Raw genomic sequence first — 25,441 nt, forward strand, 5'->3', positions numbered from 1 at the left:
GGAATGACCTCCACTGCAACTGTTTGAGGCGCTTCTTAGGAGAAGCGCACACAAGTGGTTGGGCTGCATTTGCAAGTCTTTCAAGTCTCGAACCATAAAGGAGAGGGACATTTGTCTCAAGGCTCTTCTAATGTCTTCTGCTTCAGCTCTGTTGTGCAAACAGCTGAACTCTGCACCAAGTACCAGCATGTAGTTGTGGAGCACCTGCCAGTGCCACCGTTCTGCACAAGCCTAGGCAAGGCCAGGGCCGTGCTCTGGCACCTAAGATGGATAGGTCAGGATGTCGATTCCGGTGGACCCTCCTGCAGCAGACACCTCGGAACCCTTAGGAATGTGGTTCCTCCTCTCGTTCACTGGCTCCTTTTTAGAGTGCCATTGAACAACTCCGGGTGCAGTGAATGCTGGAGGCCTTGGACATTTTATTGATGCTACCTTATAAAGGAAAGCCAGCCATGGCACTACCTTATCTCTGCAGAGATGTCTTTGTCTCTAAGCTGAAATGCCAAAGGCTTCATCCACATGGTAAAAGCCTCAGAGTCTACAGCTCAGCTTGGTCCCCAGTAGGGCCTAAGACCACAAAGGAGATATGACTGGAGTCCCTGGGACTTTGGTGCAGATCTCAAGGCATCCTTTGACAGACAAGTCCCTGGCGTGACACTGTTCACCACATGTGTACCATTTCCCAGTTCACTGTGCCCATGAAGAGTGCAGCGGTTGGTGGTCCTGCTCTGCTTTGCAGCACTGCTCTTTGGCTGATCGGCACCAATCCTGCAGGTACTTTCAAGTCCTCTACAAGCCATTTGGCAACCAATGCCTGCACCACAGGTCCCCCAGCAGATGACATGCTCCAAGGGACCGTTCTCAATGTTGTTCTGTGCCAGGTGTCAGCTTCAGTGGCCAGTGTGCAGTACCATACCAATGCAGGCCTTCATTCCTGGTCCCCAGCACTGTACAATCAGTCAGCCTGGCCTCAGACCAGGTCTCACTGCCTCCAGCTTACGCATCTTGTCCGACACTTTTGGTAACGGCAGATGTGTTCCCAGACTGCTCAGTGGCTGCCGGCCTGGCCATCCCAGTGGTACATCTGGAACCCATAGGGCATTGCCCTTTCATGCAAGATACCATGTTTGGTAGCCAGTATGTCAAAAGCACTGTTGTCTGCCTCAGCTTAATGTCCTCCAGCACCTGAAGCCTTGAGGGCTCCTACACTGCAGGTGGAACAGGAGGTAAAAGCTCAGTCTTTGGCCTCTTCCCACTCCTGAGGAAGTTCCCCCTGGTGTAAGACTTTTCCTCCAAATGCAAGGTTCTCTCTAAGCTACGAGGCAGCTCAGCCCTGCAGCTGCTTAATCAGTCCCAACCAGACGGTTCGGAGGGGACCATCCCTACCAGTTCGGAGAAACTTGGAGCTTTGTCCTCAGCAGGGACCTGTTGCTGATGCTGAGGGAGAAGTGCCCCTTCCTCAGCCAGGGAGCTCTGTGTGTGGAGCGCTCAGACCCTGGCTGGACAGGGCTAATTAAGTAGCTGGGGGGCTGTGGTGCCTTGCAACTTAGAGGGAGCTTCGTGTGAATGAGGTCATTGTGTGGTAACCTCCATTTTGTCCCATGGACAATGGTTGGGTCCACTAGGAAGTCTTTAAGAGGGTGGCCACCAATCTGAATCTTCTGGTGGAGGAATTGGAGAATCCTGAGAAGACTTTTTTAGGGGCGTTGGGACAGGCAGCCCTTGCCAAGGTGGCCTTACCCCCTCTACAACGGGGATGGCCAAAATCTCTATGGCAGATGCCGTCCTCCAGTCCCCTCATTTCTATGTGGGTGGAATGCAAATACATTGTATTGGCCAAGGGACACAAGTATCTTTTATTTCCACTGAGTCCCCAACTCCCTGGTGGTGGAGGCTGTTCACCACCATGAGAGGCAAGGCAAGCCTGGGGAAACCCCAAACAATAAAGACTCAGACTGGTTTTATTCCAGCGTAGATTGTATTAATCCTCCAGCTCCAGGTAGCAAATCACCAGAACCTCATAGCCTGCTACAAAGTGAACATGTAGCAGTTCAAGCCTCTCTAAGGACTCAAAGGAGTTTTAAGACCTGGCAGAGAAGAGGGGCCTATGGCTGCTCAAGTGGCACTCCAGGCAGGCTTGGATACAGTGGAGGTGTCTATAAATAGAAATTATCTGCTTAATAAAGAGGAGAGGATGGAAGATAAGTTATGGGTAAGATCAGATGGGAGAGAGTCAAATGAAAGAGTTCCATTCAATCACATCAGTTATGAACAAACGCTAGAAGTCTAAATAATAAGTTGGATGAACTAGAGTTTGTTATAGTGAATGAGAATCATATATATAGTAGCCCAGTGTCTGAGAGTCTGTAACGCCGAAATGCTGGCTGTTCCCTCTGGGTGGCCCATGCTGCATGGGGAGTGCGGGGCCCAAATGGCCACTTGGGCTCCACAGTCCCCCGAGTGAGAGGCAGGAGGCAGAGGAGAGCTGAGAGAGAAGGGGAGGCAGGAGGAGGAGAGAGAGACGGAGTGAGAGGCCGGAGGCTCAGGAGAGAAGACTGACGTGGAGAAGAGACCTGAAAATCCCTTTTTATGACAGGCTAATTGGCTAATACTGATATCATAGCCACCACAGAAGCTGGGTGGAGTGAGGCTAATCAATGGGAGACAGTAATATCAAGGTCCAAAACATATTGGAAGGGTAGAACAGATTGTGCTGGTGGGGGAGTGGCACTGTATATGTGAAAGAAAATGAAGATTCAAATGAAGTAAAAATCTTAAATGAACCTAACTGTTCCATACAGTCTTTTTAGATAATAATTCCATGGTTTAATAATATGAATATGGCAGTAAGGGTATATTACCGACCACCTGACCAGGATGGCAATACTGACTATGAAGGAGGGGATTTGTTACTCCTATATTGACTGGGTACACATCACCAATGAAGAGAGAGTTTCTTGGCACCTTAAATGACTTCTTGGAGCATCTGGTTCACAGACAATTTCTAAATTGCAGATCTGTCTAACAGTGGGGTGATTTCGATCTAGAGACCCTTTATGTGGCTTTTTCATTGTATTCTATTGTGTTATGAATTACCAGCAACAATATTGTGTCATGCTAGCCTGTTCCACAAAACTTGTTTCTACAACCGTGGCATTACTCAGGACCACTTCTTATTCTGGATGTTTGTAGAACTATCACTTGGACCTCTGGACATACTTTTCCAAGCATCATGCGGTGGTCTGGACTTCTTGATCAGATGCTGCTATTGTAAATGTATTGGCTTCAGGCTAGGACTTGGCTCCAGAGCCCCTCTGCTCCAGCTGAGAGTACTAGTCTAGTCACCTGAAATGGAGCCCCATAGTTACAGCATTCTGAGAATGAGAGATTTGTGCTGTAATTGGAATTCTTCAAATGTGTATCCTTATGGGTGCTCCATTGCCTGCTCTCCTTCCTCTTTTCTTCAGGGTTTCCTCTGTGGACTTAGCAGTAGAGAAGGAACTAAGGTCAGTTTTAGAGGTGTAGTAATATTCGTCTGTATCTGAGTGGTCATATTAATCTGTATCTGCAAAAACAATGAGGTGTCCTGGGGCATTTGGGCAGATGTGGGTTTTACCCACAAAAGCTTATGCTCAAGTAAATCTCTTGGTCTTTAAGGTGCCACAGTACTCCTCGTTGTTTTTGAGGTCTGTTTGTCAGTGCCACCCTGTGTAGTGTTGGAGTGGGACACAAGGAAGTAATCTGAAGTGGAGCTTCTCATCTTGAAGCATTCTACTCACTGTCCAAAGTGCTTCACCTCTTACCTATTCACTTTTCCCACAGAGTATATAGATCTGTCATATCCCTCATCAGTTCTCTTGTCTGAGCTGTTAAACCCTAATCTTTTTAGTCTCTCCTCCTATGGAAACTGTTCCATACCCTTCAGAATATTTGTTTTATTTTGTTGAACCTTTTCCAGTTGCTGCATACACTTTGATGTATTCTCATTTGAAATGTATAGGGCTACTATAAGCATCTTGGTTCACATATTTGTGAATCAGATATTTTCTTCAATGCTTTATTGAGGGCTAAAGGGGCTTTTGGAGAGCAATGCTTCAGTTACTGTTAATTAATAGAGCCCCTCAACCTGGTCAATGCTAGTTTGCTGCAGTGACACTTTGTGGAAGAAATGTTATACTATTTATCAATAAGAATTCTTGTTTCTGAATCTGTTGCCTCCATAGCATTATACTCCCCTTTCCTCCTCCTTTGGCTTCCAAGCCTGGGTACTTCTGAAGGTAGAGTTTCTAATGAATGACAGGCGGGGAATGTATTTCTACTTGCTCTATATATGGAAAACTGTGGTTGAATATTGTGCACATTCTTCAACAGCTTAACTGCAGCTTATAGGTGGCTCTGTGATCACATAGCTAGACTTATAAATCCTACAGTGGAGCTCTGTGGAGGCAATACATTCAGACAAAAAATCTTGCTGGCAAGTAAGTCCTTTTATGGTTGTAGTGAGACTTTAATTTTGTTTCAAAAGTATGCATGTTTTTTTATTCTCTTTAGATGCGCCTCTTCACATAGCCCTAAGGAGTACACCACATCGAGATGAGAAAATAGGAAAGAGAAGAACTTCAGCTCCTTCCTCAGTAAACACATTAAAGGCTCACAGACCTTCACTTAGAGAGCAAAGCCAAGAGAACCATATAGGCAGATTTCATGAGAAACATCAAGAAGGGGAAAGAACTGAAAATGGTATGGCTTCTTAACTCATCTAACATGGCATTATGTTGGAAAACTTTAATGAAATATAAGGAATTGTTATAAATAGTGGTTTCGATATTGTGGACTACTTTTGTCCCCTACTAGCTACTTTTGTATTAGATACTGCTTAACCTTCTCTTCGAGACTATTTTAGTGTCTTGAGTTTTTTCAAAAATTAGTTCTGAAAGAGGAGCTCTTTCTTACAAGACAGTTTCTTCTGCTGACTTCTGTCTGGAAATCCTAATAATTTGCTTGTGAAACTCAATATCTTTCTGTAGAAATTAATTGTGGTATTACAATTTGTCAGTTACTTCAAGACCTAATAGGCAGTTAAGATAATCTGTGAGAGAGCCCTTAACCTCAAACATTGGTTTATTTGGTAGTTAACTATTGTGGTTTGTCAGATTTAGTGGCTAAAAGGGAAAGTTCCTATTTCACTGTGTAGTTGGTGAATATAAGACAAATGCCCTATCACCTGTAGAGGACCACTTTTCAGTTGTCATCCTCAAAGGAAACTATGGGACACATTAAAAAGACTAGTCTGAAAGAGCTCTTAATTTTGCTAGTCACTAAAAATCATGAACTCCTATTACAACATAACCTATTTTTATCATATGACTGCAGAGGTGTTAAGGGGAACTCTACCTTGAATGGTCCATCAGAATGTGCTAAGTACTTATGATAAACAGTCTGTTCCACCTTTCATTTAGCTGTGATGCTTGAAGTATCTTTCCCAAATCAGCTCTGTACTACAGACTTACATTGTTGTAACTGTCACTCTCCTATGAAAAATCTACACCCTTGAGAAATATAGTTATGGTGACATAATACTCATTGTTGACTATGCTATGTAAACAAGAGAGTTTCTGAGGGGAGATGCTCTTTTCTTGAATTAGTAGCTTCTTCCCTAAAACTCTACAGCAGCATATTTGTACTGGTGCAGCTCTGTCACTGTAATACCATATGGCAGGGGTTCTCAAACTTTGTGATATCGCAACCCCCCCCTTCTAAGTTGCTCGAGTTTGAGAAATGTGGCCGTATGGGAAGATGAGCCATTAAATCTGAAGAAGAGCTCTACATGGCTGTGAAGCTTGACTTTCTGACCACCAGAGAAATTGGTCCTTAAAAAAATCTTGTCCCATCCATTTGGGGTCTGAAAGAGTTGTTATTGCTCAAAAGCAAGGCATTGGAGTCATTGTGGATCACTGTCTGAAAATATTAATCCCTAACGGTTAGGAACTGTTTAGAGCAGTTTTTCTCAACCATTGGTATGAGTACCCTTGGGGGTACTCGAGAGAAGTCTGGGAGGTACATCAACACAACTGAAATTTGGAGAAAACTGAATTTTTGTGTTAAGTCTTACAGCATTTTATTATTTTTGTATGCTTTAAACCCAAAAATTTCATCGTCCGCCTGGCCATGATTAAGTTGTTTAAAAACAAAACAAAACACTATGTAGCTCAAGTATCTACAGTTTTCAGACACACACTTTTTTCTACCATTGCAACACATTTGTTTAAAGGGGTACTTTATTTAAAAAAAAAAAAAAAAAAAAGATGAGAAACAGAATATCATAATGCCCCTGTAAAAATCCATGGTTCATGCACACCTTGAATACTACATAGAGATATAATTGCCCCATCTCAAAAATATACACTAGAATTGTAAAAGGTAAAGAGATGGGCAACAAAAATGATTAGGTGAGTGGTACTGCTTTCATATGAAAATAAATAGGGCAGAGGTGGCCAACCAGTTAGTGAACCAAAAGAGCTGTGGATAGAGTGCAAAGAGCCATGTATTAGATATTTATTTTTATCCTATCTGTCTGTCTATTGTACACAAAATGTAGAGATAAAAATAACATTACAGGACATTTCGGACAAAAACCAATATAAAAGTCTTTAGTCATTTAAAAAATTCACAGCCTCTCTATAGATCTTCAGAGAACTTGACAAGGAACAAACATCAAATTAAAAAAAAACCTTTGAAAATACAGTAATATTCTCCCACTAAAAATAAGCATCTCCACCATGTATTTTAATTTAACACTACTGCCCTATTATGTTCTGTGAGTTTTTTTTTTTTTTTAAATTATACAACTGAGAAGTAAATTAGCACAATTTGGAGTGCCTGTTTCACTCCCGCTTGTTGATCTCGGTATGATTTCCTCATTTATTTATTTATTTATTTGAATACTTAGGATGATTGTCTTTTTATAGTTCTAAAAATACAGTTCCTCTTCTAGTGCTCCCTGTGGGTGCTCTACTCATGGTGTTGGGCTCGTCCCGACGCCGCAGCTCGGAGGCTTTAAACAGCTGTTTCCAGCCAGGTGCGCTTGTGCAGTGTACAGCACGCGCTGTTTGATCTTCATGCGCACCCAGCTTCCCTGTCACTTCCTCTTAACCCTCCCTTAGCACAGGAGCTAATGATCTCTTCCCTCAGGGAACCTGTAATTAGTCATTATATATAGTTAGTCAGTTTACTTTGTTGCCTGTTCTTATCTTATCCAAAAAACAAAACAAAAAACTTCATTTTTACATCTCTTTGAAACCTGCGGCTCCCTGCTGCTACAGCTGGGAATCAGCTGAGAAAAAAACAAACAGTTTTCTCAGAAAGGAATGATTACTGATCATGCCTAGGTCCCCAGGTTTCAAAGTTTGCTCACTGCAGTGAGCCAATGCCAATATCTGATGCGCATTCTCTGTGTGTCCGTTGTCTGGGGGAAAACCACATTCCCCATAAGTGCGGGCATTGACAAGTGCGGGCATTACTCTAACATGACAGCCTGCACTCACCGAGGTAGGGAGATGAGGCTGAAAATGTTCTAGTTGGGCAAGGCACTGGACCCCAATGCGGCAACCTCTGAGCAACGGAGGAAAACCCCTAAAAGGAGAATCTCCTCTCCGGATCTTCGGGAGAAAAGAAAGAAAATCTCCCCAGCCAGATCCCTTCCACCTGAAATAATGGTGGGGGATCAGCATGAATCCTCTAGCTCTTTACCCCGACCCCTGCAATCTGGGTCGGGGATGAAGGGAGCAAAGCCTGTGGTGCCAAACAAGACCCCCTCCGGGCTGGGAGCAGCCTCAGTGCTGGCAAAGCTGTCGGCACCGCATCGGTCATCTTCAAAGGGCCAGGAGAAAGCCGCACAGATGGCAGTGGCACTGCAAAAGCTTCTCCTGGCACCAGCAACTCTGAGCACAGCTGTGCCGGCTCAGAAAGCAGCAGCGGTGCGGATAAGCGGCGCTCAAACCTCAAATGCGCCGGCATCGCTTTCGTCCTACCAGCACGCGGCTGCAGAGCTCCCTCTAATCCCGGGCATGCTGCCAGCACCGGGGGAAAACCCCCTGGCACCAGCCCTCCAAGCAAAATTGCATCTGCACAGTGGGGCTTCTAAGACACAGCCAGCCCCGGCACCGGACTATGCAGCGCAGCACCAGCTGTCCAGCACACCTTCTCCTTCCCTGAGATTTTTGCCAGTGTATGGCTCACCATTGCGCCATGGCTACCGATATCACAGCCCCAGGCACGACGCCTATTACAGACAAGACTCTCCATATGGGCGTCCTTAATTGCAGAGGCTATTATAGACGCCCATCCTTTTCTCCACCACATGGGCGATCCTGTTGTTACTCTCCGCACAACATGCACGAGGTGCGGCATACCAGCATTAGGTCATCCAGATATTCATCTCCTTATCCATCGAATAGTTACTATGACTATCACCATTTTTCTTCGTGCTCATCTCGTCCACATTCCAGTCATTATGGGTATCAGCAGTCCTCGCATTATAACCTGCCATCAGCGAGGCACGCGTTGCCAAGATAGCACTTTGACCATCGTCTGGCATCCCCATCGCGCAGCGGTGCAGACACCACACATCTGTCAGACCTCGAAGAGGGTCAATTGTCCAAGGAAGACGACCATCAATCTATAAATCCAGTTCCTGACGGTTCACCCTCGTCATCTCACGGGGCAGTTTTCCCTTCAGACACGTCCCCACCAGGCTATTTTAAGCAATTCCAAGACCTTTTCAGGCCGGTGGCTCAATCCCAAGACATACAAATAACACAGTCACAGATGAAACAACATTGACTGCTAAAAAAAACTTGCACCCTAGACAGAGTGCACAGGTAGCCATCCCAATTGATGATGCCATTATGGAAGCTGCAGACACCATCTGGCATACAACATCAGAAGCGCCAATCTACCGCAAGGCCTTAAGAGATATTTTGTCCCGGCCAAGAATCTGGAGTTGCTCTTCAATCATCTGCAGCTGAACTCCTTCGTGGTAGATGCAGCACAAAAAGATCCAAGGCACCACAAAGATCCAAGGCACCACAATACAAGTCAACACCGGATGCTAAGAAACTGGACACATTTGGCAGGAAGGTATATTCTTCTTCTTCTGCGTATTTCCAATTATGCTGCCTTATTATCAAACCATAATTTCGATAATTATGAGAATTTCCCAGCTTCTACAGTATCTTCCGGAAAAGTCCTTGGTACAGGAGGGTTTTACGGCATCTAGGGCAAGCTTGCAGATCTCCTTGGATGCAGCTGACATGGCAGCTCGCACTACTGCAACTGCGATAACGATGAGATGCTCATCTTGGTTAGCTTCTGCAGCAGTACCGAAGGAACTCCACGCAAAAGTTGAGGACCTTCCCTTTGATAAGAATAAATTGTTTGCGGAAAAGACGGATGAAATCCTTCACTCTGGGAAAGATTCCAGATCCACGCTTCGCACTTTGGGGATGTACACCCCCCTGTTTCGCCGCGAGAAATATTATCCGTACCAAAAGAGGTACAATTATCCCTATCAAAGGCAGCAATATCAGCAATATCAACAGCGAACTGTAGACCAATCACGTCTGAGGCAACGCCCACAACATAAAAGAACCCAACCATTCTGTTGGACGAACCAGCAAAATCCCAAACAGCAAGCTTGATGGTTCCATCGAGGGCATGCACCAGCCCCCTTGTGACGGAACAACATCAACACACTCATCTTTTTCACCATCGTTTGCAACCTTTTCGAAATCAATGGGCGGCAGTTACATCAGACCGATGGGTATTTCTGCTGGTGGCATCTGGGCTCACCATCCCCTTTACCACCATGCCACCCACAAAACCACCAACCCCATCTCTTTTCAGGGACCCCTTTCACGAGAGTTGTCTGAAAGAGGAAGCTCAGCGTTTGCTATCTATAGGAGCCATAGAGCCCGTACCTCCTCAGTTCAGAGGGCGGGGCTTCTATTAGCGGTATTTTCTAACAGAGAAGAAGACCGGAGGATGGAGGCCAATCCTCACTCTCTGAAGGCTAAACAAATATCTCCACTATCAAAGGTTCAAGATGGTGACCCTTGCCAAGATACTACCATCACTGGAGAAGGACTATTGGTTTGCAGCCCTTGACCTTCAAGAAGCCTAATTCCATATAGCCATACATCCGGCTCACAGGCTTTTTCTCCGCTTCACTATAGGTGACGATCACTTCCAGTACCGAGTGCTACCGTTTGACCGAGCATCTGCTCCCAGGGTGTCTTCAAAGACTCGCAGTAGTAGCAGGTCACTTGCGACGCAGAGACGTAATCATATTTCCATATCTGGATGACTGCCTTTTAAAAGGCAGGTCCAGGCAAGAAGTCCACCATATGGTAGCGTTGGTCAGACAGACATTTTTATCACTCGGGCTCATAATCAACGAGCAGAAGTTGTTTCCAGACCCTACGCAGACAATACTCTTCGTAGGCGCACGGCTCGATTCCACCATGGCCCATGCATACTTACCTCTAGAGCACTTGCAGCTTTTACACGACCTAGCCACAGTAGTCATCCATGTGCCTATGATCACCATACTTACCTGTCTTTGCCTTATGGACCACCTGACCGCCACCACCTTTGTGGTCCAGCATGCAAGACTTCATTTTCGTTGTCTTCAACACTGGTTGGCATTCGTGTACACTCCGAGGCATTCCTTGCACAAGGTGATAACCTCGACTCCTTTAGTTCGGAGATCTCTCGGCTGGTGGCTCCGCCTGGGAAACCTACTAGCAGGAGTTCCATTCAAATGTCAGCAGCCATCGACTCAACTGACCACAGACGCCTCCCTCTTGGGATGGGGGACACACATCGACGATGTGTTTGTACAGAGCAGATGGGCAGCAGCGGAGGCACTGTCTCATATCAGCCTTCTAGAACTGAAAGCGGTGTTTCTTGCTTGCAAGCATTTCCTCCCGCAGATAGCTGGTACAATCGTCCGAGTGCTGATGGACAATATAGCAACTATGTTCTATATCAATCGACAAGGAGAAGCACGCTCACGAGCACTGTGTGCACAGGCAGTCCATCTATGGAACTGGTGCATAAAAAACCGTACCACTTCAGTGGCATAGTACTTATCTGGGACGAGCAATGTCACAGCAGACGCTCTGAGCAGAGTTTTCCCGCAGGATCACGAGTGGGAAATCCACTCCAAGGTCTTGGACAGCATTTTCCAAGCTTGGGGGACTCCGCAAATAGAGCTATTCGTGACTTACAAAAACAGGAAGTGCAACCTTTACTGTTCCAGGGGAGGCATAGGCAGAGGCTCCCTGGGAGATGCACTTCTAGTCCCTTGGAAAGTACCTCTGCTTATGCGTATCCACCGACAGTGCTTATCCCAAGAGTCATATAGAAAGTCAATGAAGATTCAGCCCAGGTTATTCTCCTGGCACCAACCTGGACGAGGCAAACGTGGTACCCGTTCCTCCACAGGATGTCCCTATCACCACCGCGGCCCTTGCCACTCTGCCCAGACCTCCTTTTCCAGAATCAGGGGTTACTGCTTCACCCCAGACCAGAGAGTCTCTGTCTGACAGCATGGCTCATAGCTGGTTCAGAGTAGAGGAGCAATTTTGTTCACAAGCGGAAAAGTCAGTATTGTTAAACAGCAGGAGACAAGCCACTAGGAAGCCTTATCTGGCAAAATGGAACAGATTCATTGCTTGGTGCAAAGAAACTGGCATCCTGCCGCATTCTGCACCAATGCATAACATTCTCGGTTATATTCTCTCCTTGCACCAGGCAGGCCTTATAATTTCTACCCTGAGAGTTCATCTGTCAGCTATCACTGCTTTTCATACAGGCTTCAAGGGTCATTCAGTTTTTACTCACCCCATGACCAAGAGAATGCTTAAGGGTATAGCGAACCTTAAACCACCGCGAAGACCCATTCCTCCTTCTTGGAGTTTGGACTTGATACTCGACGCATTAATGTACCCACCTTTTGAGCCCCTAGCTACCACCTCATTATTGATGCTTAACACAAGTAGTATTCTTTCTGGCTGTTATATTGGCACGTAGGGTGAGCAAACTGGCAGCATTAATGGCAACGCCGCCTTTTACAGTTTTTACAAAAAACTTAGTAACATTACGTACCCATCCAGCTTTTATCCCTAAGGTTGCTACGCAATTTCATATCAACGAACCAGTGATTTTACCTGTCTTTTATCCAAAATCACATACTTCAGCTTGGGACTTGCTATTCTATACTCTGGATGTACGCTGGGTATTAGTATTCTATTTAGATAGAACACACTCCTGGCTTAAGACCGATCGTCTATTAGTATCCATAGTGAACCGCTCTAGGGGCAGTGCATTGTCGTCTTAGCGGCTGTCTAACATCATAGTTTCCTGTATCACCATGTGCCACACAATGTGTAACAAGCCTCTCCAGACTTTGCCTAAAGCACATTCTACTAGGGCGGTAGCAATGTCCACAGCTTTTGCTAGAGGAGTCTCTCTATTGGAAATATGCAGAGCAGCTACATGGTCCTCGTGCATGAATCACTATGCAGTGGTGCGGAAATGGACTCCTGACCACTCGGTGTCATCGGCCGTGCTTTCTGTCATTGACAAGCCTGAACTCCAGGAACGCAACCCGAGCACTGCTACGAAGTCACTATGAGTGGTCACCCACGGGGACCACTTGAAGAGAAATGAGTAGTTACTCACTTCATGCAGTAACGAGAGTTCCTCGAGATGGGTCCCCGTGGGTGCTCCACGACCCACCCTTCCTCCCTGTTCCGGAGTTGTTTTGTTCTTTGTATCCTTACAGTTACGGAATGGTGAGAGGGACTGACAGGGAAGCCGGGTGCGCACGAAGATCGAATGGCGCATGCTGTACACTGCACAGGCGCACCCGGCTGGAAACAGCTATGTAAAGCCTCCGAGCTGCGGTGCTGGGATGAGCCCGACACCATGAGTGGAGCACCCACGGGGACCCATCTCGAGGAACCCTAGTTACTGCACGAGGTGAGTAACTTCTCGGTCTGTCCCAGACTGCAAATATGACAGGTTTAAAATCAGTAAGGGAGAGACTAATCTCTCAGAATAATTGCTTCAGCCTGGGAAACAATAGCCTTAGAATTTTCTTTAAAGAAACACAGTGTAAAACAGGAGAACACTTCAATCTCCCTGGACGCACAAGTAGCAGATTTAAAAGGAGCCTGTAACAAAAGAACTTCAAAAACAGACTTCAAAGAAAAACTGCAGAGCTACAATTCATTTGCAAATTTGACACTATCATGTGCCTGTATATTTATATCTGCCTCTGGAATTTCCACTACATGCATCTGACAAAGTGGCTCTTTGCCCACAAAAGCTTGTGCGCCAATAAATCTATTACTCTATAAGGTACCACAGGATTTCTCGTTGTTGAGTGTAAACCAGGTACATGCTGATTCCTTTTTTGCCCTGGAATTTAACTATGACATCTGTGTTGGCTGCCTTATTCTGCATCCTTGAAGACTTTTGAGTTTAAGGTGCTTCAGCCTCCCCGCTCTAACCCAATGCACCCACCCCTCCCCCAGAGCCAGGTACTCCCTGTTCTAACCCAATCACCTCCCCTACAGCCAGGCATTCCCAACCCCCCCTGCTCTAACGCAGTGCACCCACCTCTCCCTCAGAGCCAGGTACCCTGCTCTGACCCAGTATGACACCCACAGCCCTCCTCCTCTAACCCAATGCACTTCCCCTCTTAAAGCAGGCACCCCCAGCCTCTCGCTCTAATCCAATCCCCCTCCCCAAAGCCAGACACCCACAGCCTTCCACTCTAACCCACTCCCCCAGAGCCAGGCACCCCCAGTATCCTTCCCCCCCACTCTAACTCAATGCCTGGGTCTCACTGGAGCTAATGCCACCACAGTCACATGATTCTCCCTTCAGGCGCTGGGGCACATGCATGGAGCGCCTGTGAGCATTCTGGGCACGCAGCTCCAACCTAGTAAAGCTGCATGTGGCTCGACAGCTGTGGGTTGGCCACCCCTGAAATAGGGTAGTAATATTTACCTTTTTGCATAACAAAAAACTAGTAGTCAATTCAATTAAACGCAATCAAATTAATAGGCAGCAGATTTAAATCAAACAAAAATAAGTAATTCATGCAATGTACACTCAACCTATGGAACTCCTTGCTAAAGGATGTTGTGAAGGCCAAAAGTATAACTAGATTAAAAAAAGAATGAGAAGCCTATGAAGTATAGGTCCATCAATGGCTATGAGCCAGGATCATCAGAGAGATAGCCCCTTACTTTTGTTGTCCCTAAATCTCCAATTGCAAGATGTCTGCTGGCCATGTCAGAGAAAGGATACTGGATTAGATGGACCGTTAATCTCACCCAGTGTAATGTTCTTATATAGAAAATGGAAAGGAAGTGGTGAATTGTGCTTAATTTTGTAATCAATGTCCAGATAGACAAATAAGGACCAGATATGGCTAATTTGAAGGTATCAGAATTATGGATTTTGGATTTTGTCCATAGTCTTCCAGAATAAAAAATTAATCCTGAATTTCTGATCTATAAAAAAAAAGGAAAAAAAAATCACATCTTTTATCTACCTCAAAAAAAGTGAGGTAGTATATTTGCAGAGTATTTTAAAGTGAATATTGCTGAGCTGATGTTAAAAATATTTTATGGTGTCCCTACGATATATAATTTTCTAAAGAAATAATATTCTCTTAAGTAAATATTGTTTTGGTGACAAGCAGGTCTGTCTCAGTGGTGTTATGGTGTCCAGTAAAATGGTGCAACCTCTCCATACCTCTGCCCAAAGCCACGCTATAATAGAAAACCACTAGTAAATACTTAGCAACACAAGACAACTATTTTTAAAAAATACAGTCTTGTTTTCTGTGCCTCTCACCTCCACAACCATAATACTGCCTGTTTTTGTTCATAGTGGCCTAAAGAAAGGATCCGTCTGGGGCAGCATATTTTGTAGGTTAGACATGGTGGTGAAGAACAGTGACAGGGAAATTCTGAAAGGGGTTGGGTGGGTGTTGTCATCTGCACAGTGAGGTGGAGGCAGGGGGCAATTTGTTTGGGGTGTCCTCCTGACTCACTTGATACAGTCCTCTCTGTCTGTCTGGGTTAGAGATGTGGAGTGGAAAGCCCGTTGCATGGGTGGGGGGTGAGTGGGGAGGGGAGGGCGTGTGCCAGGACATTGGCATGATTACATTTCAAACCAAGTTTAGATAGGTATTAATGGTTTACAGTAAGAAAGAAAGATTCTTTTTAACAAGTTTTTTGGAGTGTTGCAGATATCTAAAACTCTGGTCTTAATGATTTTTTTAAGTCCTGTGTTACTAATTAATACATGGTATATTGTATTGCATTATGGCCAGATCTTTGCTATGAGGTAGAGTTTTGGCTCTTAAGAGTCAGAAGTAGCAGGTACTAGATGTGATGCTAATTGTTTTATAGGATGAAACCATATCAAGCTCTTTGAAATATGCATCTGTCTATAAACCTTGAAGCCATGTGTTAATTTGTTCTAGGGCATCTACTCTTTGAGCTGGTGACACAAGAAAGGTGAAAGTTTCAAACCAGGAGAACTTTTATCTGTTTTTACAGCATGGATCCTAAACATTCCCCAGAGAAACTGTATAAGCCTTAGTGAATGCCTTTTACTCTCCTTTCCAGTGCCAGTGAATATTGTATTAATCATGCTCTCCTTGCAAGTACTGTTTCTAGTTGATTCATAGATTTCTTTAGCATCTTAATGCTGAGCTATGTGGGATAATATGCATTTTGGTGTGTTGACTAGCTTGAGTTGTTAGAAAGGATACATATACTCCCAAGGATAGTGTTAATTTTCTTTTTATTAATTTCATATTAAATATAATAAGCATTGTTCCTTGTTAAATATCCTTTGTTTTAATATATTTTCTTCCACACATATGGACGGTTGTTCACACACACACACACACACACACACACACACACACACACACACACACACACACACACACAGATAAATAAAATAAACAAATGGTTTTTTGTTTGTATGGGTGGTGCACTTCCACATACTACCTCAATATTGGTGTTGCACATAAGAAATTTCAATCTGCACGAAAGAAAATTCAACCTGCCCAAGGATAAAAGATGTGGTAGCTCTCCCGCTAGCATAGTATGGTCTTCAAAAAAGTGCTATAGCAGTGCAGCTGCAGTGTTGTATGTGAGAAACCCTTATCTGGGGGCCACGTCCAGTGACGCTTTGCTTGTGCTTTTTGGATTGGCCTGACTGCTATGTGAAAGGGATGGGCACAAAGAAAATGACAGATTTTCTTTGAGGTGACAATCTTCTTCATCCAAACTCCCGTCCAGACACTCTTCCCATCCAAAATTATTGCCCACCCCTGTTCTCTAGGATCATAGCTACAGCCATAGTTATGCATAGGTTGTCTGGGCTATGTTTCTCTGGTTTGCAAAGGGAGGTACAAAACTCTATTGAAGACCTCCCTCCGGACAGGGTTGGAAGGATTGCAGAGCTACTCTTTGCTCTTAACATCTGTGCTTGTGCGCTGAAGTGCAAATTCCACTGTTCACAGTCCACCCAATTCTACCCTCCAGAGACTGAGATCCTGAGGAATGCCTTACACCTGGCAGGGGAAAGCAATGTAGTTGTGAATTGTCTCAGCAGAGACAGCTCCCAATTTTAAGAATGGTCAATTAAAGTTGAAGCTGTATTTTCCATGCAGGGGTAGTTGACCAGATTTGGACCTATTCACAGGAAGGATCAACATAAGTGTTTTTCTGCTCCAGAGAGGGTAGGGACAGTCAGTTCCACTTGGATGCCTTCTTTCTTTACTGGGAGTGTGGCTTCATTTTTGTCACCTCCCATCTCCTTAATCCAGAAGGTTGTAAAAAATGTCAGGGCAGGGATATGATGCTTATTGTCTCATCTTGGCCACATTAATGGTTGTTTACTGATTTGTTTCAGCTGTTTTAATGCATCTTCCTCTAACCCTGGATCTCCTGCTCCAGTGGGAGGGCAGAATGTTTCATTGAAGTCCACTTGATGGTGTGAATGATTTATGCTTTCAATGTGTTCTTGATCACTGTTCTACTAGAAGTTGTTGCCATTTAAAGTAGAACAGATTTTAGATGTGGGTATGGGAAAGGTCTGATTTCCTCTATATTGGCTTTCATTCCTTGTTCTGGAATTTGGGGTGCAGGAGGATGCTCTGGGTTGGGACCAAGGAAGGTGGGAGGAGCATCAGGACTGAGGTGCAGGAGGCTTTGAGGGCTCTAGCTGGGGTGTGGGCTTCTAGGGTGGGGCTGGAGATGAGTTTGGGGTTCAGGATGGTGTTCTGGGCTGTGACTGAAGGGTTTGGGGTACTGGAGGGTCCTCTAAACCAAGGCATGGGATTAGAAAGTGAGGGTTCTGGCTGGGAGTGTCAGCGCTGGCGTAGCGCTGCAAATAAGCGATTTGGGGCTCAAAAGAGTACTCCAGGCTGGGGATTGAGGGGTTTGGATGATAGGAGGAGTATCAGGGCTGGGGCAGGGGATGAGAGCCCAGGGTGGAGGTGGGGGTCAGAGGTGTAGGCTCCAAGTGGCACTTAATTCACGCAGCTTCTGGAAGCAGTGGTATGTCTCCCCTCTCACCCCCCTCCACTGACTCCTATGCAGAGGCACAGCTGGGTGGCTTTTTATGCCACCCCCCGAGTTGACACATACACTAAGTGGGAGTTGTGTGGGCAGTGGTTGGGACTAGGCAGCATGTGGCCACCCCTGGATGCTCCTACATGTAGAAGCTGGAGGGGAACATTCTGCCTGCTTGCCTCATTGCATGCCACCACCAACTGAACAGCCGATGGCTTGTTGAAAACAGGACACTTGGTCACGCAATGTGTAAGACACAGGTCACAAGTCAGTATTCAGTTGTTATCGTCATGGGGGTTGACCAAATAAACTGAAATATGCATGCTAACTCAGTCTTTATCTCAGTTGGTACAGCTTATTAGTTTGAATATTCTTATGCAGTTTTAGAGACTTTTGAAAATGAACTCACTACAAGTTCTGCTAACCTCAATGAAGGTGTTTCTATAACACTTCCTTTGCTGGCTTAGACAGATTTCATCTGGTTTCAAACAACTTCATCTAAACAGAAAAGTACATTTAAAAAAAGTCTTTGTGCTTTCTCCATAAGTAATTCTTACGTTAAGTAGCAACTCCATAGTTCGAACTGCTGGGACTTGGCCTAGTCAGGTCTTCAAAACTTCTGTATCTCAGCCCAGCATCAGTATCTCATTGGCATGTCTGAGGATGCCAGGATGAAGGTGAGGAATACAATGTAAACATTTAAAAATTTCAGCTGAGAAACTTAGGGTTCTCTCTCCTTTTTTTCCATGTTTCTCTTGATAAATACCTACAAACCCCCAAACGTTATGGTCACACTCGTCACCTGTGTCTGCTAACGCAAGTTGAAAATGATTACATTTAATATCTTAAAAAATTATTCCCTTAATTTATCGTGTCATTAACCAGTTCCACCACGAATAAATGATAGAGTTCACCATGTCCATGTAACGTAGAAGGAAGAATTGGCAGCAGGAAAACCTGATTGATGGTGGTTCTTTGAAAGAGGGAGGGAATAAGGGTTGGTTTTCATGCTGAGGAATCAGCAATGCAGGGATAGGGAAAGACAGAGCTAAAGCTATGTAGGGGAAAAAGCTAAGAGTCCTACTCGTGTGGCAGCTGCCAAATCACTGTGTCTTAACTGAGTTTGTTTGATCAGCCAGAATGGTTAGGAATGTGCATTTGCTGTGGGTGGTGTGTATTTAAATTAGGTATCATAGGCGCTGTGTATGGTGGATGGCTTATAGTGTGTATGCATAGGAAGTGTTTGGCTCTGTTGGCTTCGCTATTTATTGCCGGCAATTTGTGGTTTTGATTTATTGATTTAAATCATTTGAGAAACGTAATCTGTTGTCTAAGTGTTTTGTGTGTAGGAAGGAAATTATGATGAGAGATGGGTTAACAAACAATAGCATGCACACATTTCTTTATCAGCAGTAACTTCCTGGTTGTACCATGTATGATATTGTAGAAATAACTTAATCTTTGCGTTACTCATGTATAAAATGGGAATAATACCTTTTTTCCCCCCTACTCTTTGTGGTGACTAAGCTTTTCTGGGCAAGGTCTTTCTTTTATATATATGTACACCACAGCTTCAATTTTGGTTGGGGTCATGTACTAGTATAATACTGCAATTTGTATTTGGCACTCTTAACTTTGGTGTTACTGAAAAATACTTGAGATAGGGTTAGGAAATTGCAGCAGCAAGCAGAAAAGTGTTTTCCTTCTCACATCTGAGCTGTCCATAGTTCCATAAAATAACATAGATCTAAGTTGAGATGTGTATGATGATGAATGGGAGCCTAATTGTGAGAGTCTTTCCTGAAATAAATTGCAATTTTATCTAATTTCAGCTGTTAAAGATAAAGAGAAGAATAAAGAGAAGAAATCCCAAGACTGTGTAAGGTCAAAGTCGAAGAAAAAGAAAAAGAAAACTCAGTCTGGTAAAATACCTTTTTTTCCCCATAGAAAGTGGCCTTAGTTTTTCAGTTTGACTGTCTCAACCTCAGTTAAAAATTTTCCATGACCAGTGACTGTATATAGGGGAAATCATAGTCTTGTCTTTAATGGCCACCAATTCTGAGCTAATAAGCTATTAAAGGTGAAGTGTGACTTAGAGTGGCATTTTCTTGCTGTTTGAAGGGCTCAGCCACTGAGTTGGATGGCTGATAAAAATAAATCAATCTGTAAATAAATGGATGTGCCCCCAGGAGAACTTCCTCAAAACCTCTCACCCCAAAAAGTGTATAATTCAAGGTGCCTGAAAGTGATGATGTGATAATGGTATTTTTTCTTTTCTGTCAGTGTTCTCAGTGTCAAGAGCTGCTGACCATTTTTCAAAGTCTGGCCACTTTTTGTTTAGTTGCCTGACTGGGAGCTGAACTCTTGAAACTGTAGCTTTAGTTGAGGGTGTTGAGCAATTTTGAAAATCTATCTGCAAATGATCATTGAGCTTCAGAGATAACACTTCCATTAAGGTGAACAGAGAATTTGGCACCTTTCATAGCTATTGTTCTTCAATGTGTGTGTCCATGTTGATGCCACTGAATTTGTGTGCTCTCAGATCATTGAGATTGGATTCTTTTGAATGGCATTGTCCTTCGTGTCCTATCTGTACTACTCCTGTTCTTCGGTGTGATGGCATAAAGGGCAGAAAAGTCTCCATTCTCCCTCAGTTCCCACTGAACTCTGTGACACTAAGATGCAACCCAGTGAGTGTCTAACTCTACTTCCACAGAACTTCACATTTAATCCCTTTTTGACTAGATTGGGGAAGGAAATGTGTTGCTCCTTTCTCCCCTTCCCCTCAAAAAAGAGAGAGAGGAGACCATCAGTGAACAACACAATAAAACATTTTACACCAACATAGTGGGTTCTACACACTCAGGGTTTAAACTCTGCTCGTCCTGTGATGGTTTCATCCCTCTTACTGATGAACACACCTGTTACCTCTTCTTTCCTGGGGCAGGACCATGACCAGACCAATACTTGCGGTGGCGGTAGTTTTCCTCCAGGACTTGCATATTGAAGGACACTCATCTTAAGTCCTGCAGTGCAAGCAGGATGATCTGGCACAATATCCCTTACTTGCAAGATAGTTACAGCCAGTATGATGTACGGGGAAGACACAGGAGAAGAACAACATGGGGCTACTGAGCAGCTCCATACTGGCATCTCCTCTGATGTGGCTGTACCACCCCCAGCCCTGTCCTCCTGTGGGGCTGTTGTATAGACTCCAGTTGTCTGGAAGGGCTGGGGTGGTAGAGCCATGCCAAAGTTGCTGGCTTGGTGTCCCCATTGACCCCACATTCTGCTTCTTTCATTGCTTTGGTTCTGAAATCTCCAGCATAGCTGGAGCGAGAGAGAGAGCTGTCCCTGCCCCCACCCAGGTAAGGGAAGTGGATGATGGGGAGAGGACAAGGAGAGTGTGGGTGTTCTGAGGTGGGGGTGAGGTGGAGATGAGTTATGCAGGAAGGTCACATTTCCACGGCGGCCCCCTCCCTCCCCATTAGCTGCTTCTCCCGACACCTGTAAAAAGTGGATTACACTTGCACAACTACTCAAGTTACATCTGGGGGAGCAATCTGTATGGTGTGTTTCAGATCCATAAGTAACGACAGTTACAAAAGCAGTACGAAAAGAGTCTGTGTCTACCATCACTCTTTAAGCAGGTACCACACCTTGGGATCAGGCAGTGAAAGGAAAGCAATGAAGACGATGCTGTCCATATTGGCATTAACAATTTCTGCATCAGCATCCTGTACCAGTTACTAGGGCATAGCTGGCCAGGTACTTGTTGTCTTGGTACCAGCAGCATTGATGCCTCAATATCAAAACCAGCACCTACACAACAATTGATGTGAGAAGTCAATGCCTAGAGAGTCCTGCACAGACTATAAATAGAGCTCCAAATAATATAGGGGGTCATCCCACAAGGAATGCCTAAAACACCATCTTCTCTCCAAGGACACAGTACAGGGTGGAGAAGCGGTGGTCCTGACTTCGGTGCCAATATCAGCACCCGCAACTGAACCTATGTAGGCCTGAGGTATGCCTCCGTAGGAGCTCTTATGTCCACCATGCCTGAGCAGCAGCTGGCATTGGATGTAGTGCAGAGACTCACTCAGTGTTGCAACAATTTGAGGAAAGCTGCATATTTTCATGCTCACTTGTTTACTTTTACCCAACAAGACTGCCTCTATGTTAACTTCAGAGAATGATGCCAAAGGACTTTTAAGAGCTCTGCCCAAGGTGAGACAGCAGAGCTTGCCATTCTCAACCATGGCAATATACCTATAGCAAGCCAGCTTGGTGATTCCGGCCTTATTGAACACTCTTATCACATGTCCCTGAATAGATCACCTCCTTGTGTGTCCAGAAAGAGAAGGAGATTCTGATCTCCATCATCATAATCGGCCAGGCCTCTGACACCAGAGCCTGATGCTGGCAATCATGAGTAATGGAAGGTCAGCGTAGGCTTCCATCTCTACTTAATGAGTCATCTTCATTGCCTGATGGGGCAGAGATATCATACTGTGTCCAGATTGCGAACTTGAAAGCATTCCATAATCTCCTGTCCCACATTTCACATAACTTCAACTCTAAAATTAGTCATCCAGATGTCCCTCAACAACTGTATCCAGGATTGCTTTCTCCATCAGTGAGGGCATACTGGAGCCAAGTAAAGGATTCTAGCAACTCTTCCATTTTTAAATAAGTGCAAAAAAAAAAAGAAATTAGTTGACCTCAAAAGGTTCTGGATAATTTTTATGTTGTCTCAAACATGGAATATTGAAAGGAGGGTTCCGTAATTTAGGACAGATCCAGTAGTCAGAAGGTACTCCCAAATGCAAAGATCCAGAGAAATGAGACTTCTCTGAGTGATGCTCCTGTGAGTTTTCTACTCAGGTCTCGGAGAGTCCTCGCATAGCTGATGGGAGATTTTTGCCTAGCAGTGCCCCTTGCGTCATGTCTGCATACACTGTGTCTCGCACTGATGTAAACCTCATATGAACGGCTATACTGTCTGCCAACAGGGGCCAATACCAGGTGCCACAGAGGGAGGGAACACAACAGGTAATCCTTACATGATCCCTCTCCTGTCACTCATTTCCAGACATACAGAGGCTAGGGACACTATTCCTACCCATCCTGGCTAATAGCCATTGATGGGCCAAATCTCAATGAGTCTGTCTAGCTCTTTTTTGAACCCTGTTAAAGTCTTACCCTTCATCACATCCTCCTGCAAGGAATTCCACAGGTTGACTGTTCACTGAGTGGAAAAAAACAAACTTCCTTTTGTTTGTTTTTAAACCTGCTGCCTATTAATTTCATTTGGTGACCCCTAATTCTTATATTGTGGGAATAAGTCAATAACTTTTCCTTATTCACTTTTTCCACACCAGTTATGATTTTATAAACCTCTATCATATCCCTCCTTAATCTCCTCTTTTCTAAATGGAAAAGTCCAAGTCTTTTCAATCTCTCTTCATATGGGATCCATTTCAAACCCCTAATCATTTTTGTTGCCCTTTTCTGAACCTTTTCCAATGCGAATATATCTTTTTTGAGATGAGGCGACCACATCTGTACGCATTATTCAAGATGTAGGGGTCCCATGTTCTTATGTAGAGGTAATAAGGTGTGTATTCTGTCTTATTCTCTATCCCTTTTTTAATGATTCCTCACATTCTATTTGCTTTTTTACTGCCTCTGCACATTGAGTGGATGTTTTCAGGTAACTGTCCACAGTTGACTCCCAAGATCTCTCTTGAGTAGTTGTAGCCATATTAGTCCCCATCATAGTGTGTATATATAGTTGGGATTATTTTTTCCATCATGCATTACTTTACATTTATCAACATTAAATTTCATTTGCCATTTTTGATGCCCATTTATTTAGTTTGGTGAGATATTTTTGAAGCTCTTCAAATTTTGCCACCTCACTGTTTACCCCTTTCTCCAGATCATTTATAAATACAGACGACCCCCGACTTGCAACACGATTGATTCCCGGGGAAGCATTGCAAGTCAGGGGAGTCATAACTCAAACCCTCATTGACAATAGGCATTGTGCACCATTCTAAATATGGGCCAAGGACGTAAGTCGGGGGTTTCAGCCCGTTCTGCACTTAATGGTTGTAAATGGGGGATGGGGTCACAACTCAGGCGGTTGCAACTCGGGGGTTTCCTGTAAGTTGAATAGGATTGGTCCCAGGACAGACCCTTGGGGACCCCACTATGACAACTTACTTTATTTAAGAGCCTTTGGTGAGGGACCTTGTTAAAGGCTTTCTGGAAATCGAAGTATACTATATGCACTGGATCCCCCTTGTCCACATGTTTGTTGACCTCCCTAAAAGAACTTCAGCAGACTAGTAAGGCATGATTTCCCTTTAGAAGAAACCATGTTTACTTTTCCCCAACAAATTATGTTCATCCATGTGTCTGATAATTTTATTCTTTACTACTATTTATAGTAAATTTTATTTTTTACCTTAGTTTCAACTCATTTGCTTGGTACTGATGTTAGACTTACCAGTCTTTAAATGCCAGGATCACCTCGAGAACCCTTTTTAAATATTGGCATTATATTGGCTATCTTCCAGTCATTAGGTATGGAAGTTGATTTAAGGGACAGGTTAAAAACCACAGTTAATAGTTCTGCAGTTTGACATTTGAGTTCTTTCAGAACTCGGGTGAATGCCACCCGGTCCTGATGACTTGTTACTGTTAAGTTTATCAATTTGTGCCAAAACCTCTTCTAATGATACCTCAATCTGGGACAATTCCTCAGATTTGTCACCTATAAAGAATGGCTCAGATTTGAGGACCTCCCCAATATCCTCAGCCATAAAGACAGAAGGAAAGAATTCATTTAGCTTCTCTGCAATTACTTGATCATCTTTGAGTGCTCCTTTAGCATCTCGATCGTCCAAGGGCCCCTCTGATTGTTTAGTAGGTATCCTTCTTCTAATGTACTTAAAAAAACACTTTGCTATTGCTTTTTGAGTTTTCAGCTAGTTTTAACGTCCTTCAGTTCCTTTTCTACCGTCTTTGGCTGAAGACGGAGTCATAGCAATGCTCTCCTTCTCTGACAGGAAACAAACATATAGTATAGTTACTTTATAAATAAGTCATAGTTTCATAGCTTTCAATGTTTCCTTCTGTTAAAAAGGAAAAAAAGCCGCAGCAGAGCCTCATGGCTACAATCATCAGAAGTCTCAAAAGAATTACAGTCTAAGGCGGAGGCCCCTCCCCTTTGATAGTAACCAAATGTTCGCCACAAAGACAGATGAGGTGCTACACACAATGAAAGTCTCATACCACACTCCACACTTTGGGGTTCATACCACACTTCACCTAATAAAAGATGCAAATACAGCCCTTTCATCTATAACTACTATAGACAACAAAAGAAGTCATGTGACAACATGCTCAAGCAGTGCTCCAACAAAAGGACTCAACAGAACCAATCTTCTAACACTGAATCAACTTCACACAAACAGCAGATTTGAAGTTTTGGTTGGGGGTCTGTGTGATCACCCCATAGATCCAGTGCATCCAAATATCACCTTCTATTACCTTCTATTACCTTCTATTCTGAGATTCTTCTACCAAGAATGGGTCCACATTAGTATGTACAAGTGGATCCTGGAAATTACAAAATCAGGCTACACAATCCCCTTTACGTCCCTCTTCAGGGACCCTACCCAGTCCCCGACCCTGTCCCTCTTCAGGGACCCATCTCATGAACCCCTGTTACAAGCAGAAGTACAAAAGATACT

At 44.2% G+C, this 25,441-nt stretch overlaps 1 protein-coding gene across 13 annotated transcripts in view; it reads left to right on the top strand.

Annotated features, from left to right (window-relative positions):
• PHF20 (PHD finger protein 20) overlaps positions 1–25,441 on the top strand; it is a 190,082-nt gene that overhangs the window by 91,821 nt on the left and 72,820 nt on the right. For 11 of the 13 annotated variants that reach the window (XM_075900752.1, XM_075900754.1, XM_075900759.1 and 8 more), the window contains 2 exons: positions 4,552–4,740; positions 19,508–19,597. In XM_075900752.1, coding sequence (XP_075756867.1) covers positions 4,552–4,740; positions 19,508–19,597 — 279 coding nt within the window. The remainder of the gene's footprint in view (positions 1–4,551; positions 4,741–19,507; positions 19,598–25,441) is intronic. The other 2 variants (XM_075900761.1, XM_075900762.1) reach the window with 1 other exon arrangement.

Source organism: Pelodiscus sinensis, chromosome 18 (genome assembly GCF_049634645.1).
Source record: "Pelodiscus sinensis isolate JC-2024 chromosome 18, ASM4963464v1, whole genome shotgun sequence".
NCBI classification, from domain to species: Eukaryota; Metazoa; Chordata; order Testudines; family Trionychidae; genus Pelodiscus; species Pelodiscus sinensis.